Source organism: Anoplopoma fimbria, chromosome 4, assembly GCF_027596085.1.
Source record: "Anoplopoma fimbria isolate UVic2021 breed Golden Eagle Sablefish chromosome 4, Afim_UVic_2022, whole genome shotgun sequence".
NCBI lineage: Eukaryota > Metazoa > Chordata > Actinopteri > Perciformes > Anoplopomatidae > Anoplopoma > Anoplopoma fimbria.
The window spans coordinates 7,282,238-7,296,124 of NC_072452.1; the positions used below are offsets into that span (position 1 = coordinate 7,282,238).

General features: G+C 38.7%; 1 protein-coding gene across 1 annotated transcript; it reads right to left on the reverse strand.

Annotated features, from left to right (window-relative positions):
* LOC129090455 (ankyrin repeat and SOCS box protein 12-like) lies at positions 1-1,928 on the reverse strand. The gene is given in 4 exon segments (XM_054598108.1): positions 1-146; positions 243-771; positions 1,645-1,724; positions 1,727-1,928. Coding segments are annotated over 4 exon segments (957 nt in total).
* Positions 1,929-13,887: the final 11,959 nt, after the last annotated feature.

Consider the following 13,887-nt stretch of genomic DNA (forward strand, 5'->3'; position numbering starts at 1 on the left):
TCATATCTGTTCAGACGTTTCGTGCTTTAGATAGTTCCTCAGGATCAGAGGGACGTCCAAGCTGTCGATGGCTATCTCTTTATTGGAGAAGGGGAGATATCTTCGAATTGCTAGCCGGGTTTGCGACATCAGTGTTTTGGGACAAACTGGAGCAGAAGGAGACAAAAAAAAAACGTGGATCAACATTTTGACACTTTGCACACTTCAATGCTTACTGAACCAAAATATGATCGGTGTCTCACCTCTCTCTTTGAGTAGCAGAATCAGAGCTTCGTTCTGCTTTGTAGTCTTGTCAATGATCAGTGTGGGCAGATAAACATCTGCGCCAAAGTCTATGAGCAGCTGGATGTACTCCACCCCGCAGCCATAACGCAGACACACCTCCAGGACTGTCTTCGGCTGCTTTATCCTGGCCAGCAACTTCTCGTCTGTGCAGTTGTAGTTTGGGTTGGCCCCGTGGAGAAGGAGCAGTTTCAAGCAGTCCAGGTGTCCATAAACAGCTGAGATGTAAAGGGGCCCTCTGCAGGATGTGGCATTGGAGGCCCACTCGGGGACCTTGGGTTTGACGTCCACCTCGGCTCCATAGCGCAGCAGCTCTCGGAGCACCTCCACGTCGCCCTCACGGGCTGCGGTCAGCAGTGGGGAGCAGTTGTTGTACTGGCTGCCATTAGGATCGGCTCCCACCTTCAGCAGGGCGACCACACAGTCCAGATGTTTCCCACTGACAGCTGTGAACAGGGGCGTCTGGGCCTTCACGTCCAGGCTGTCGATCTGGATTCAAACAGAACAGTGGACCGACATGTTGTAACAGGAGGAAGTGGTCCTGACAAATTGTGATTTGGTGATCCAAGAATGTCAATAAGTATCGTTAAAGCTGCATTATTTGATTTTTTTCCACTGCAAACACAATATTGACAAATTCTCACCATTTCAATTGCATTTATTTATTTATCTAATGACTTGAAATCCAATATTCACTCATCTACTAACACTGATTCGATCTCAACCAACTCCTGAGGGAAATATCCTGCTTATTAGCAGCTAAATGATCCACCATATCCCTCACTAATCCCTAACATTGTCAATTTGCTGTTTTGTACTGGTCACGTAGTAAACTGTGGGTTTATCAGAGCCTTCATTTTGCAGAAAAGAGCTGTCTGCTGCTTCTGGAAACAATCGTGATGATTGAAAACCAAAACAAAGAGCTTAAAAGATGCTCTGAGGTTCATTAGAACAGAGGTGAACTGCAGAGTTGTGTTATAATTTGTGTGGGTTTGTCACCGCCAGTGACCCCTTTTATATTACAATTTGATTTTGATCCATTGTTCATTTAAATGATTGATAAGTGCTGCTTTAATAACCTTAGCTTCAAATGTGGGAAATCTAATTTCTTTCTAATCATGTTTGATAGGTGAAAAAGACCTGCAGGAAAAAATCTAAGAACCTTTTGGGGCTTTTAAATGGAATGTGTGATGCCTGAGTGCAGTATATAATTTGGGTTACTAAATAGGACATGTATGTCCATTACAACCACTAGAAAGCACATACTGCCCCCCCCCCCACCCCTCCACACCTACTATTAAAGATACATCTCACCATCCTCATATGCAAGCTGTACAACAAAATGCTCTCTCCGTTTCTCACCTCTGCACCGTGCTCCAACAACAACTCCAAGCACCTCAGGTGTCCCAGAGCAGCAGCACTGCGCAAGGGGGTTACTGGGACCCCCACCCGCTTCGAGCATTGATAGACCTCCTGTAACTCTCCTGAGACAGAAGCTCGGAGAGCAGAGTCACGTTGTCGCTGCTCACAGCGTTGTTCAGGGCCTGACACTGCTCGTTGTCCTCATCCTCCTCCTTGGGCTGCAGCAGGGAGAAGATCTTTGAAATGTCCATCAAACTCATGTTGACAGCTTGGCCCAGAACCATAATGTTACCCCAGGCTGCTGCGAGTCAAAGCCCTTCCATCTGCAATGGCGAAAATGTCAGAGAGAGATGGTAATACGTCCAAACACATATGCACAGCTGACATCTTGGGTTATTTTAGTTTGGCATGATTCTTATTTCAACATAACAAACTCCTTCATGACAGAAAGAGAATGACAATTATTAACATGACCATTCAGTGGTGCCATAAGACAATGCAGTTTGTTTTCATGACACAGTTACTTCACATTAGACAAATCACAGCAATGCAACTTAAATCAAAACCATACATGAATGCAATTTATATTTATTGACCAAAGAAATAATGGTTTCCACTAGAGGTCTACATCATTTGCTCAGAAGAAACAAGGCTATATGGTTTCGGTCTCAACAACAGCGCCATTACTTCAACAAGACACTTACCTCAACTAGTTGTTTGCTGGTGTGTTTTTTCCAAAGTCATTAGAAGAGGGGAGAAGTTAAACACTTTTGAAACTCCATAATAAGTAATGTAGAAGAAAGAAGGAAAGAAAAGTCCTCCAAGCAGTGTGTGATTCCTACACAGGAGCTGTGAGTTGTGAAAAGTGCAGTATGGTGTGTGTGTGTGTGTGTGTGTGTGTGTGTGTGTGTGTGTGTGTGTGTGTGTGTGTGTGTGTGTGTGTGTGTGTGTGTGTGTGTGTGTGTGTGTCTGTTAACAGACAGAGGGGACCAGAGCTCCTTTCTGGGGGGATGGGGGGCTAATTTTAGGCCACAGATGGGCCTGGCTGAACTTCCATTCTTGGAGAGTCCAGGCTCAGGTTTATAATTAGAAAGGTGATACAAGTGTGACACTCAGTCAGTGATTGGCGAGTGTGTCTGGAGTAAAAAAAAAAAAAAAGACTTCTGTGTCTCTTCATACGTCACGGTGCATTGAGTAGCATCATTTTCCACTTTTTGTTTAATTTTGTCAAACCGTTATTAAGGACACAACAGCACACGACTGCACTGTTGGGTTTCCCATTGTGACTATAAAGCCAAACAACCAATGAGAATGGACGTAAGTTGGCCTCTATGTGCCCCACTATCACCTGTTTCCTTGATTCACACCAAGGCAGCAGGGGCTGAGCCAAATAATGCCAAGTATTTGTGGTCTTCAATACTCTTCAGTAGCCCTCAGCCCCCACAAAGCAATCATTTCAGTAGATGTCAGAATCAGGAGCAGACAGGAGCAGCCGGTCAGCTGTTCCTCTGCTAAACCCGCATGTCTTCATCCTGCCCCGTGTTCAAAAGGGAGACACATCACATTCTTTTAGCAGCAGCTGGCACAAGAGTCCAGATTCCTAGCAGTCAAATACAGGAGTAAACTTTATTTATCCATTTGAGCACACATACATGTAACAATTAAATGTGGATAACAAAGATGTGATTTTAATGCACACTTCCTGAAACCTGATCCGAGAACAGTGACAAGTGCAAGTATGCAAAAAATATACAGTTTTTATCGCTATCATGCTTTTGGAGCTATATCCAAAATAAAAGGCAGACGGCACAAGCAGTCAGGTGTCCGTAGCCAACATTGCTATTTGCTACCGACCCAGGCACACATCACTGTATATGTAGTCCACTGTAGGTTGTTTATATTTTTCCTAAATCTAACCAAGTAGATTTTTACTTATTTATTTCTACTATTCCTAAATCTTGGCAGAAAGCCTTTTGACTTGCAAATTAAGTAGCCCATTCAAGCCGGTTAGCTGCTGTGTTACTAACTTATTCTCAACCGGTTGCAAATAAACACTCAGAAAATTGTAACTTTATTAAACCCATGGAGTTTTGAAATTCCTTTTATTTTTTTAAGTTATTCTTATTTCCATACTCTCCATGTATTTAATAAGAGATATAGTAAGTATAATCAATAGATAAATAATAAAAACAAAAATAATAATAATAATAATAATAAGATACAAACACCATTCCAACTACCATACCTTTATTTGCATAGCGATGTCACATGAATGTATAAATAGTTAAATCAGCATAAATACAAAAGAAAAACAAATATTTGTATTCAAATCACACATAACACAAAAGTGAATTTGGTCGACCCAGTGCATCATGGGATATATCATGCATAAGGATAAATAGATTATAAATTATTTGATTTATTAGCTTTTATGACATTTCTACAAAACAATGTGGTTTCATGCTGGATTACATCGTTTCTGAGATGTTATGATCTCCACGTTGGAAAGTTGACATGCTATTACATGTTCAACCTGCAGATGGCGGTCTACGCTCGAAGGCTTGGGGTCCTTCGTCCTGGTTTGGGTTAGAGTGAGGAAGCCGAGAGGTTGCCTGAACTTTTGTTCCCAGGTGGTTAAACTGTTAAATTTGGTAAATATTCAGTAAGATATTATAAAATGCAGATGTTGGGTCAGAATTTTTTTTTTTTACTTGTGGCATTTCAAAAGACTAAAAAGTATTGATCATTTATGAAGATTCCCTTGCTGAACTAAACGTATAAGTATATTAAACGTTTGTTTGCCACAGAGTTTATTTTCTACAATAACCCAAAATCCAAAGGAAATATCCAATTGGTTCTAGTGGGATGTTAACTACAATAAACCTTTAAAAGCTCTGCTAACGTTAATAAATCCTTCACAAACAGTTAATGTTGTAAGTCCTGTATTTGTATCATATTTGTGTAACGTTATATCAATATTAATAAGTCTGATTGGTATACACCCAGCTCTGATTAACTTGTGATACTACATCCACACTCATTTGTACATATTTATTTATTTATTTTCTTATTTTTATCACTAATTATATTTCTCTACATTTATTGTAGCATTATGTACATCATTTACATTTTACATACTTCCTTTCCTCTTATACACAAGCAACTATAACCTTCCAATTTCCCTCTGGGGATAAACAAAGTATTTCTGATTCTGATAATACCTCAATTAGCTATGGGCTTAACGTTACTTATCTTCACAGTAAAGACCATGGTAAAGACACACGTAGAGTTCAGCCATTCAACTCCAGCATGTCGACATATTTTGTAATAAAGATGGATTATATTTTCATGTATTTTATTGAGACTGTTTTATTATTTTTCCAGCTAGTTGTACAATCGTAATTGTCTAAAAGACACTTTAACCCCAGTGCTTAGTTTAGTTTATGCCTCTACAACAGCAAAAGAAAGTTCTTATCCAGATGAACGTGTGCTGAATAGTGTAGAATATTGTTGTGATGAGAGAGATAAACCTCTGTTGCCTTTGATAAACATGAACTATGGCATATAGCCTGCAGATGGCATATCACAGGTTAACCGGATCATAGTTTGCTACAGTTTACAGCTGAGTTCGAGCTTGGTGTAATCAACTCATGTCAGACTGCATGTTTCACTTACAGGCTGTATAAAAGTATGAACAGGTTTCATATCAAATTGACCTTAGATTAATGATATATGATACAAAAATAACACTTTCCTGGTTACTAGTACAATGGGTCATCAGAAGTCATGCCCACGGCACATCTGCCTCACGTAGGCGTATATCATGTTCTATGTTATTTGTTAATTGAAGCCTATGGGGAAAGTTTGTACAGCTGGTACATTGCCTGTTTTTTGCATGAATCTGTCACCCGAATGATGCATGGCGAAAATTACAGATTATTATGAGAGGAAAAATTGCATTTTATGTTGGCTTTGTTATAGTTTTCCTACCATTATTGTCAGATAAAATATTACTTTTAGTGTAAGGTTGTCGAGTTCAAGAAACAAAATTGTTTAAATAACAAAGCTGCTTGCAGTTAAATTGCTAATGTGTGTGTGTTGCTAATGGTCGTCGCTTTGCCGGTTGTTTCACCCTCTGTGTTGAAAATGTACTGTGCAGACTTCCTACATGATTCTGTTGATATATTTTTCTCTTGCCTAAATATATTTTGTTAAGGTAATCATCTCTACATATGTAACATGATCAGCATTCTATTGGTTTTGGTAAAATTGTAATTGAATGCGTGTAATACGCCTTTTTCTGTCATTGTCTCACATTACCAACTGCTTGTAACGATGCTCTTGTTGGGCAGAAACTCTTATTTTAGGAGGCGGAAATATGCTAGCAATGGCATATCAGTTTCCCAGTTGTTCAAAGACTTGTGGATGTATATTGCTAGTTTCTACATTGGATATTTAACTTCCATTTGGTCTGGTAACCATTTATTTAAGGCAATGTGATTACTGGAATAATTCTTGATCATATTACACAATATATTGTGCTCAAAAGACCTGAGAGGTCTAAGTGTGTGCCAATGCCAAAGCAGTGTTTCCCATTTGACTTTGTGAGACTATGGTGGGTGGACCTCAGACCCTTTAGGGCATGTTCTCCAGGGAAAAAAATGCACATTTTAAAATGAAATGCATCATTCTGGTGCAAAATGAACAGGCTATATCCATGAAAAACTTTGTGCTCTTGTAAACAACTTCATGCTCTTGTTCCAGCAAGGGTGAAATGTAATTAAATAGATTAGGCTACTCAATTACTGTAAAAAAGTATAATTTTGAGATAATTATACTTTACTTGAGTATTTCTATTTAATGTAATATTATACGTCTACTCCATTACTTCTCAGAGGCAAATATTTAATTTTACCTTCACTACATTTATTTGGCAATGTTAATTACTAGTAAGGCTACTTTGCAGATTCAGATTCTTAATACAAAATAAGAATCAACTAAAACTTTGTATTATTTAGTAGTATGTATGTAGCCAAATTATTAAGGATAATAAGTTCCACCATTCCAGTTGCTACAACAATAGTTATTATCCGATTTTATAAGACTACCATAAATATATTATTTGAAATAAGCAATTCTGCATAATGAATATACTTTAACTTTTGGTAATTTAAGTATATTTTGATGCCATTACCTTTTGTACTTTTACCGAAGAAACATTTGGAACGCAGGACTTTGACTTGTAAGCAGAGTATTTTTACACTGTGCTCTAGTAAAAAATAGTAAACGCTTTCACATCCCTAACTAGAGACGGTTACTACTCACTGCTTCGGAGGAAATGTCCCTTTAGAGAGCCTGCCAGCCCTCCTTTTGAGAAGTGTGCAAATATTTTTAGTTTATTATGAAACTGAGGCCTGACATAATGGACTTTGGTGGGCCGCCATAGTCTAGTTAATTAATGGGAAACACTGCAAAGACTAAAAAACAAACAACAACCACCAAAACAAAGTCGCATCCACTCCTCTCCAATAAGATATTCTACAACTGGTGGGGCAACATATTTCGTGACTAATTGTTTATATATTAATGGCTGATTGATTTAATTATTCCACCAATTTATCTGACAGGAACAAAGTGTGAAACAGCAGATGCTAGATCTCAGTGTTACAGAAAACGGGAATTAAGTGTTTCCTAAAAACACACTTTCATGCATTCTTAATTCTATTGCAATTATTAATTAATGAAGGACAAAAATGAATGGAAATTAAAACTTTTTATTTCATACACAAAGGTCAGTTTGAATGTGTGCAACATGCTGCAATTTGAAATGAATGCACTTAGAACTTGTGATGACAGTTGCAGATGGTCTGGTGTTTACACGTTCCATGGGAACTATGGAAGAGTCTTCATGTTTGTCCAAATCCTGCACATCTTTGTCATTTTTATTTGTGAACATTATGCAATTATTCACTTCCAGTGTTAATGCTAAGTATATAACTATAAATTCTAAAATTCTGTTATTGTTATATGGAGACATATGCTTTTATTTGTCACACTCTTGTAGACATGCTGCCTCAATGGATGACATCTTGGAAGAAGAGAAATGTTATACAGACCAACTGAGAGAACATCTTCTCCGTGCTGAAGATCTGAGGAAGGATATTTTTTTCTCATAACTTGCTCTGTGTTTAATTTTGCTGAATATTGAAAGTGTACCAAATATTTTAAATTCAGTTGCCTATTTAGCTTTGTTATGATCTTCTCAAAAATACACTGAATTAAAGGATATAGTCTGTAACAGACATGGACACTCAGACATCATTCAGTGTGATTTACTCTTTCTGAGATTATCATTGTTTCCGATGTCCAGAACTTCAAAATACCTTTAGCGGGATTTACAGCCCATTTAAGGAGTTTCTTTGTCTTCTTTGTTGGGTCTCAGAGAAAAGACACAAGGTTTTTGGGGAGGAGCAGCAGACAGCTGGAAACTGGAACATTCAAATGGCATGAGTTTTACATTTGAATGATTGTGTCAGTAATGTGTGTGTTTTTATTTTTAGGTTCTCTATCCTCCAGATAAGGCAGGAGGAGCAGCTGGAGAATCACAAAGATGGCTCATCAGAAGCAGCTCAGTCACCCCCGAGACGAGACACTGCGTCTGATTCGTGCGTTTCGAACTACACATGTAGTTTTACACTACCATACAATCCCCAAAAGCGTTATCACGCCCTTCAAACTGCTTTGAAGCCTGTATGCCGATCTCAATTTTGAAGCGACAAAAGAGACAGCAACCAAATCTCTCTTTCTGCAGTGGACTGACTGTTTCTGTGATCTCAAGAGATCCAACAGAAAGATACATCTTACATCCAGCGTATCTTGTGACACCTATTTCACATTACTAGTGAAACTTTCATTCAAATAATAGCAATTATTTAAAGATAAGGTGTAATGGGTGGTTATCTGTAATATAACACAAATGTTGCTTGATCTTTTTGTAGTATACTGCTGGTTCTTTGGTGTTAGCATTTTTAATTGGGTGCCTGCAGTGTGCAATGGGTTTCTGTTCATAATTGATCCTTTTCACATTAATGACAACAGATATACTGACAGCTGTGAGGAGTGGAAGGGCAAGATTTGATCCCGAAGTTCCACATCCATGTCATGTATGTCGAAAAAAGTTTAAAAAAAAGTCATAGTATGGTATGTCAAAAGATGTCACAGTATAGCATGTTAAAAAGGTAAACAAATCAAAATAAAGTTTGCCAAAAATGTCAGTATAGTATGTCCAAGAAAGTTTTAAAAAAGTCATAGTATATCCAAAAAGCCAATTAAAATTCATATTATAGTATGTTGAAAGAGGTAAAACAAAACTAAAATCATACTTAAGTATGTGAAAAAGTCAGAAAACAGTCATAGTAAAGTATGAAGAAAAAAGTCAAAGTATAGTATGTCAAAAAATCACAGAAAGTCATAGTATCGCAAAATAAATTATAGTATAGTATGTCAAAAAAAGTAATTGTATAGCATGTCAAAAAAGTCAAAATAAAATCATAGTATAGTATGTTGAAATAAGTAAAGAAATAATAGTCATGGTATAGCATGTGGAAAAAGTCATAGTGTAGTATATTGAAAAAAGTAATTTTAAGAAGAGTTTTAATAAGTCATAATATACTATGTTGAAAAAGGTTAAAAAATATATAGTATGTCCAAAAAGTCACAGTATAGTATGTCCAAAAGGTTATATAATTGCATATCAAAAAAAGTCACAAGAAAGTCACAGTGGGTTTTCTCAAAAAAAGACAGTATAGTCAGTGGAAAAGGGTTTTAAAAAATCGAAGTATAGTATGTTGAAATAAGTAAATTAACAAAAGGTCATGGTACAGCATGTCAAATAAAGTCATAGTGTAGTATGTCGAAAACGTCATAAAAAAGTCATAGTATAGTTTCTCGAAAACAGTCATAGAAAATCATAGTAAAGTATGCCCAAAAACGTTATAGTATAGTATGTGATGAAAAAAAAGGACACACTGGAGTTTAACATTTACCTTTTATTGTCATTGAACAGGTAACTAGACACAGAAATACAGCATACACAGTTAATATCCATAGTAAAATTGTGTATCTGGAATAAAAAGTAAGGTATAAATACAAGACATACAGTACCAGTCAAAAGTTTGGACACACCTTCTCATTCAATGGTTTTTCTTTATTTTTTATTTTATTTTTTTCTACATTGTAGATTAATATTGAAGACATCCAAACTATGAAGGAACACATATGGAATTATGTGGTAAACAAACAAATGCTCAACCAACCAGAATATGTTTTATATTTTAGATTCTTCAACGTAGTTGAATGAGAAGGTGTGTCCAAACTTTTGACTGATACTGTATATACAGTATCAGCAGTTTGATCATTATAGACCGTGTTTATGATAATAATAATAATAATAATAATAATAATAATAATAATAATAATAATAATAATAATAATAATAATCAATCAATCCTTTATTAGTCCCACAATGGGGAAATTATTTCTCTGCATTTAACCCGGAGGAGCAGTGGGCTGCAATGAAGCGCCCGGGGAGCAACTTGGGGTTAGGTGTCTTGCTCAAGGACACCTCGGCATGTTGCCAGTAGAGGGGTTTGAACCACCAACCTTGTGGTTACGGGACAAGCGCTCTACCTCATGTGCCACAGCCGCTCTACCTCATGTGCCACAGCCTGCTGTCACAGAGATGTCGAAGTAAGCTGTTCCTGAGCCTGCGGGTCCTGGAACGAATAGACCTGTAAAACCTTTCTGAGGGCAGGAGGGCAAACAGACTGTGACTGGGGTGAGAGTCTTGCACGTAGTAAAACAAATAAAATAAAGTCATGGTATACCATCACTAAAAAGGTCATAGTATAGTACGTCGAAAAAAGCCATAAAAAAAGTCATAGTATAGTATGTCGAAAAAGTCATACTATAATATGTCGTAAAAAGTCATAGTATAGTATGCTGGTAAAAGTCACAAAAAAGTCATAGTATAGTATGTCAAAAAAACACATAGTATAGCATGTCGAAAAAAGCCATAAAAAAGTCATAGTATAGTATGTCCTAAAAAAAGTCATAGTATAGTATGTCGAAAAAACTCATAGTATAGTATGTCGAAAAAACACATAGTATAGCATGTTGAATAAAATAAAATAAAGTAATGGTATACCATCACTAACTAACTTGGTAAAAGTCACAAAAAAGTCATAGTATAGTATGTCCTAAAAAAAGTCATGGTATAGTATAGTATACTTAAAAAAGTCATAAAAATGTCATAGCACAGTATGTAGAAAAAAGTCACAAAAAAGTCATAGGATAGTATACTATACTTAGACTTTTTATGACATTCTAAACAATAGGAAAACATTTTATGGCATTTAACATTTTGTTATGACTTTTTATGGCATACTATGACTTTTTTGACACGTTTCATGGCATTGTTAATTTTATTACTTTTATGATATACTGCACTGACATTTTAATGTTTTTTGGCACACCATTTGTTTAAGAAATGCTATACTATGATATATATTATATATTATTCAATGTTTGTGGCATAATATACTATGACATTTCTGAGACATTTTCAATGACAATACAAATGTCTTTTCTTTTTTGGTGACATCCTTACCATGACAATGCTACACCTTTTTTATGAATTTTATATGATTTTTTTTATGACATACATGACATTCTTATGACCTTTCTATGGCCTACTATACCATCCATCCATCTCCTTCCGCTTATCCGGGGCCTGGTCGCGGGGGCAGCAAGCTAAGGAGGGTCCTCCAGACGTCCTTCTCCCCAGCAACACTTTCCAGCTCCTCCTGGGGAACCCCGAGGCGTTCCCAGGCCAGACGAGATATATAATCTCTCCAGCGTGTTCTGGGTCTACCCCGGGGCCTCTTACCAGTTGGACGTGCCTGGCAAACCTCTAAAGGGAGGCGTCCAGGAGGCATCCTGATCAGATGCCCGAGCCACCTCAGCTGGCCCCTTTCGACGCGAAGGAGCAGCGGCTCTACTCCGAGCTCCCTCCGGATGTCTGAGCTCCTCACCCTATCTCTAAGGCTGAGCCCAGCCACCCTACGAAGGAAGCTCATTTCGGCCGCTTGTATTCGCGATCTCATTCTTTCGGTCACTACCCAAAGCTCATGACCATAGGTGAGGGTTGGAACGTAGATGGACTGGTAAATCGAGAGCTTTGCCTTTCGGCTCAGCTCCTTCTTCACCAAAACGGTCCGGTACAACGCCCGCATCACTGCTGACGCTGCACCGAACCGCCTGTCCATCTCCCGCTCCATTTTACCCTCACTTGTGAATAAGATCCCGAGATACTTGAACTCCCTCGCTTGGGGCAGTGACTCACTCCCAACCCAGAGGGTGCAATCCACCGTTTTCCGGAAGAGAACCATGGCCTCAGACTTGGAGGTACTGACTCTCATCCCGACCGTTTCACACTCGGCTGTGAACCGCCCCAGTGCGTGCTGAAGGTCACGTTCTGAAGAAGCCAACAGAACCACATCATCTGCAAAAAGCAGGGATGCGATTCTGAGGTCCCCAAACCGGAAACTCTCCTCCCCCGGCTGCGCCTTGAAATCCTGTCCATGAAAATCACAAACAGGATTGGTGACAATGGGCAGCCCTGGCGGAGGCCAACACGCACTGGGAACAAGCTCGACTTTGTGCCGAGTATCCGGACACAGCTCTCACTTTGGTCATACAAGGACCGAATGGCTCGTAGTAACGAACCAGGTACCCCATATTCCCGCAGTACCCCCACAGGACTCCCCGAGGGACACGGTCGAAGGCCTTCTCCAAGTCTACAAAACACATGTAGACTGGATGAGCAAACTCCCATGCACCCTCCAACAGACCTGCAAGGGTAAAGAGTTGGTCCGCTGTTCCACGTCCAGGACGGAATCTGCATTGCTCCTCCTGAATCTGAGGTTCGACAATCGGACGGACCCTCCTTTCCAGCACCCTGGAGTAAACTTTCCCGCTAAATGACTGTAATGTAATGGGAGGCTGAGCAGTGTGATACCCCTATAATTGGAGCACACTCTCCGGTCCCCCTTTTTGAAAATGGGAACCACCACCCCGGTCTGCCACTCCACAGGCACTGTACCCGACTTCCACGCGACAGTGAAGAGACGTGTCAACCAAGACAGCCCAACAATGTCCAGAGCCTTTAGCATCTCCGGTCGAATCTCATCCACTCCTGGCGCTTTGCCGCTGAAGAGCTTTTTAACTACCTCAACGACCTCCGCCAGGCATATGGACGAGACTTCCCCTGAGTCTTCAGACTCTGCCTCTTCCACAGAGGACGTGTTGGTCGGGTTCAGGAGTTCCTCAAAGTGTTCTTTCCACCGCTCGACAATATCCCCAGTCCGGGTCTGCAGTTCTCCCCCCCTGCTGAGCACAGCCTGAGAAAAGCCCTGTTTCCCCTTTCTGAGTCGTCTCACGGTTTGCCAGAACTTCCTTGAGGCCATTCGAAAGTCCTTCTCCATGGCCTCGCCTATATACCATGACTTCTTATATGATATAATTCAAAGTTTTATGGGATTTGTATATAAGATACCATTGTATGACTTTTTAATGACTACTACTACTACAACTCAGACTACTACAAGTACGACAACAATATATAAGATAACTCTGCTTACGAGAGCAACATCACAGTATTTAAGCAGTTGAGAATGAGGCCATGACAGAAATAGGACCATCATGTGAAGTAAATCAAAACTGCGCCAAAGCTAATAAAACTGATGCTGAATATTTCACACACGCAGAGATTCATTACCATTAAAAAAAACATATTGATGTTCAAGCAATAGAAAATATAGCAACAGAATCATGTATGAAGAAGTAAAAAAAATTAACAACAAAAAACAGTACAGCCTATTTTATCTTGCACGTTTTTTTTTAAAAAATATTGCACTTTTTGTTTGTATTATCTTTGTATTGCACATTTTATATTTGGTATTACACATTGTTTTGCATCTATGATTGTAATTATTGTCACTCAACATGTCACCGTGCATCCTCTGGTTTACATGCGATGAATAAAAACAAATAAATACATACATACAGTACCAGTCAAAAGTTTGGACACACCTTCTCATTCAACTACTTTGAAGAATCTAAAATATAAAACATATTCTGGTTTGTTGAGCATTTGTTTGTTTACCACATACTTCCATAAGTGTT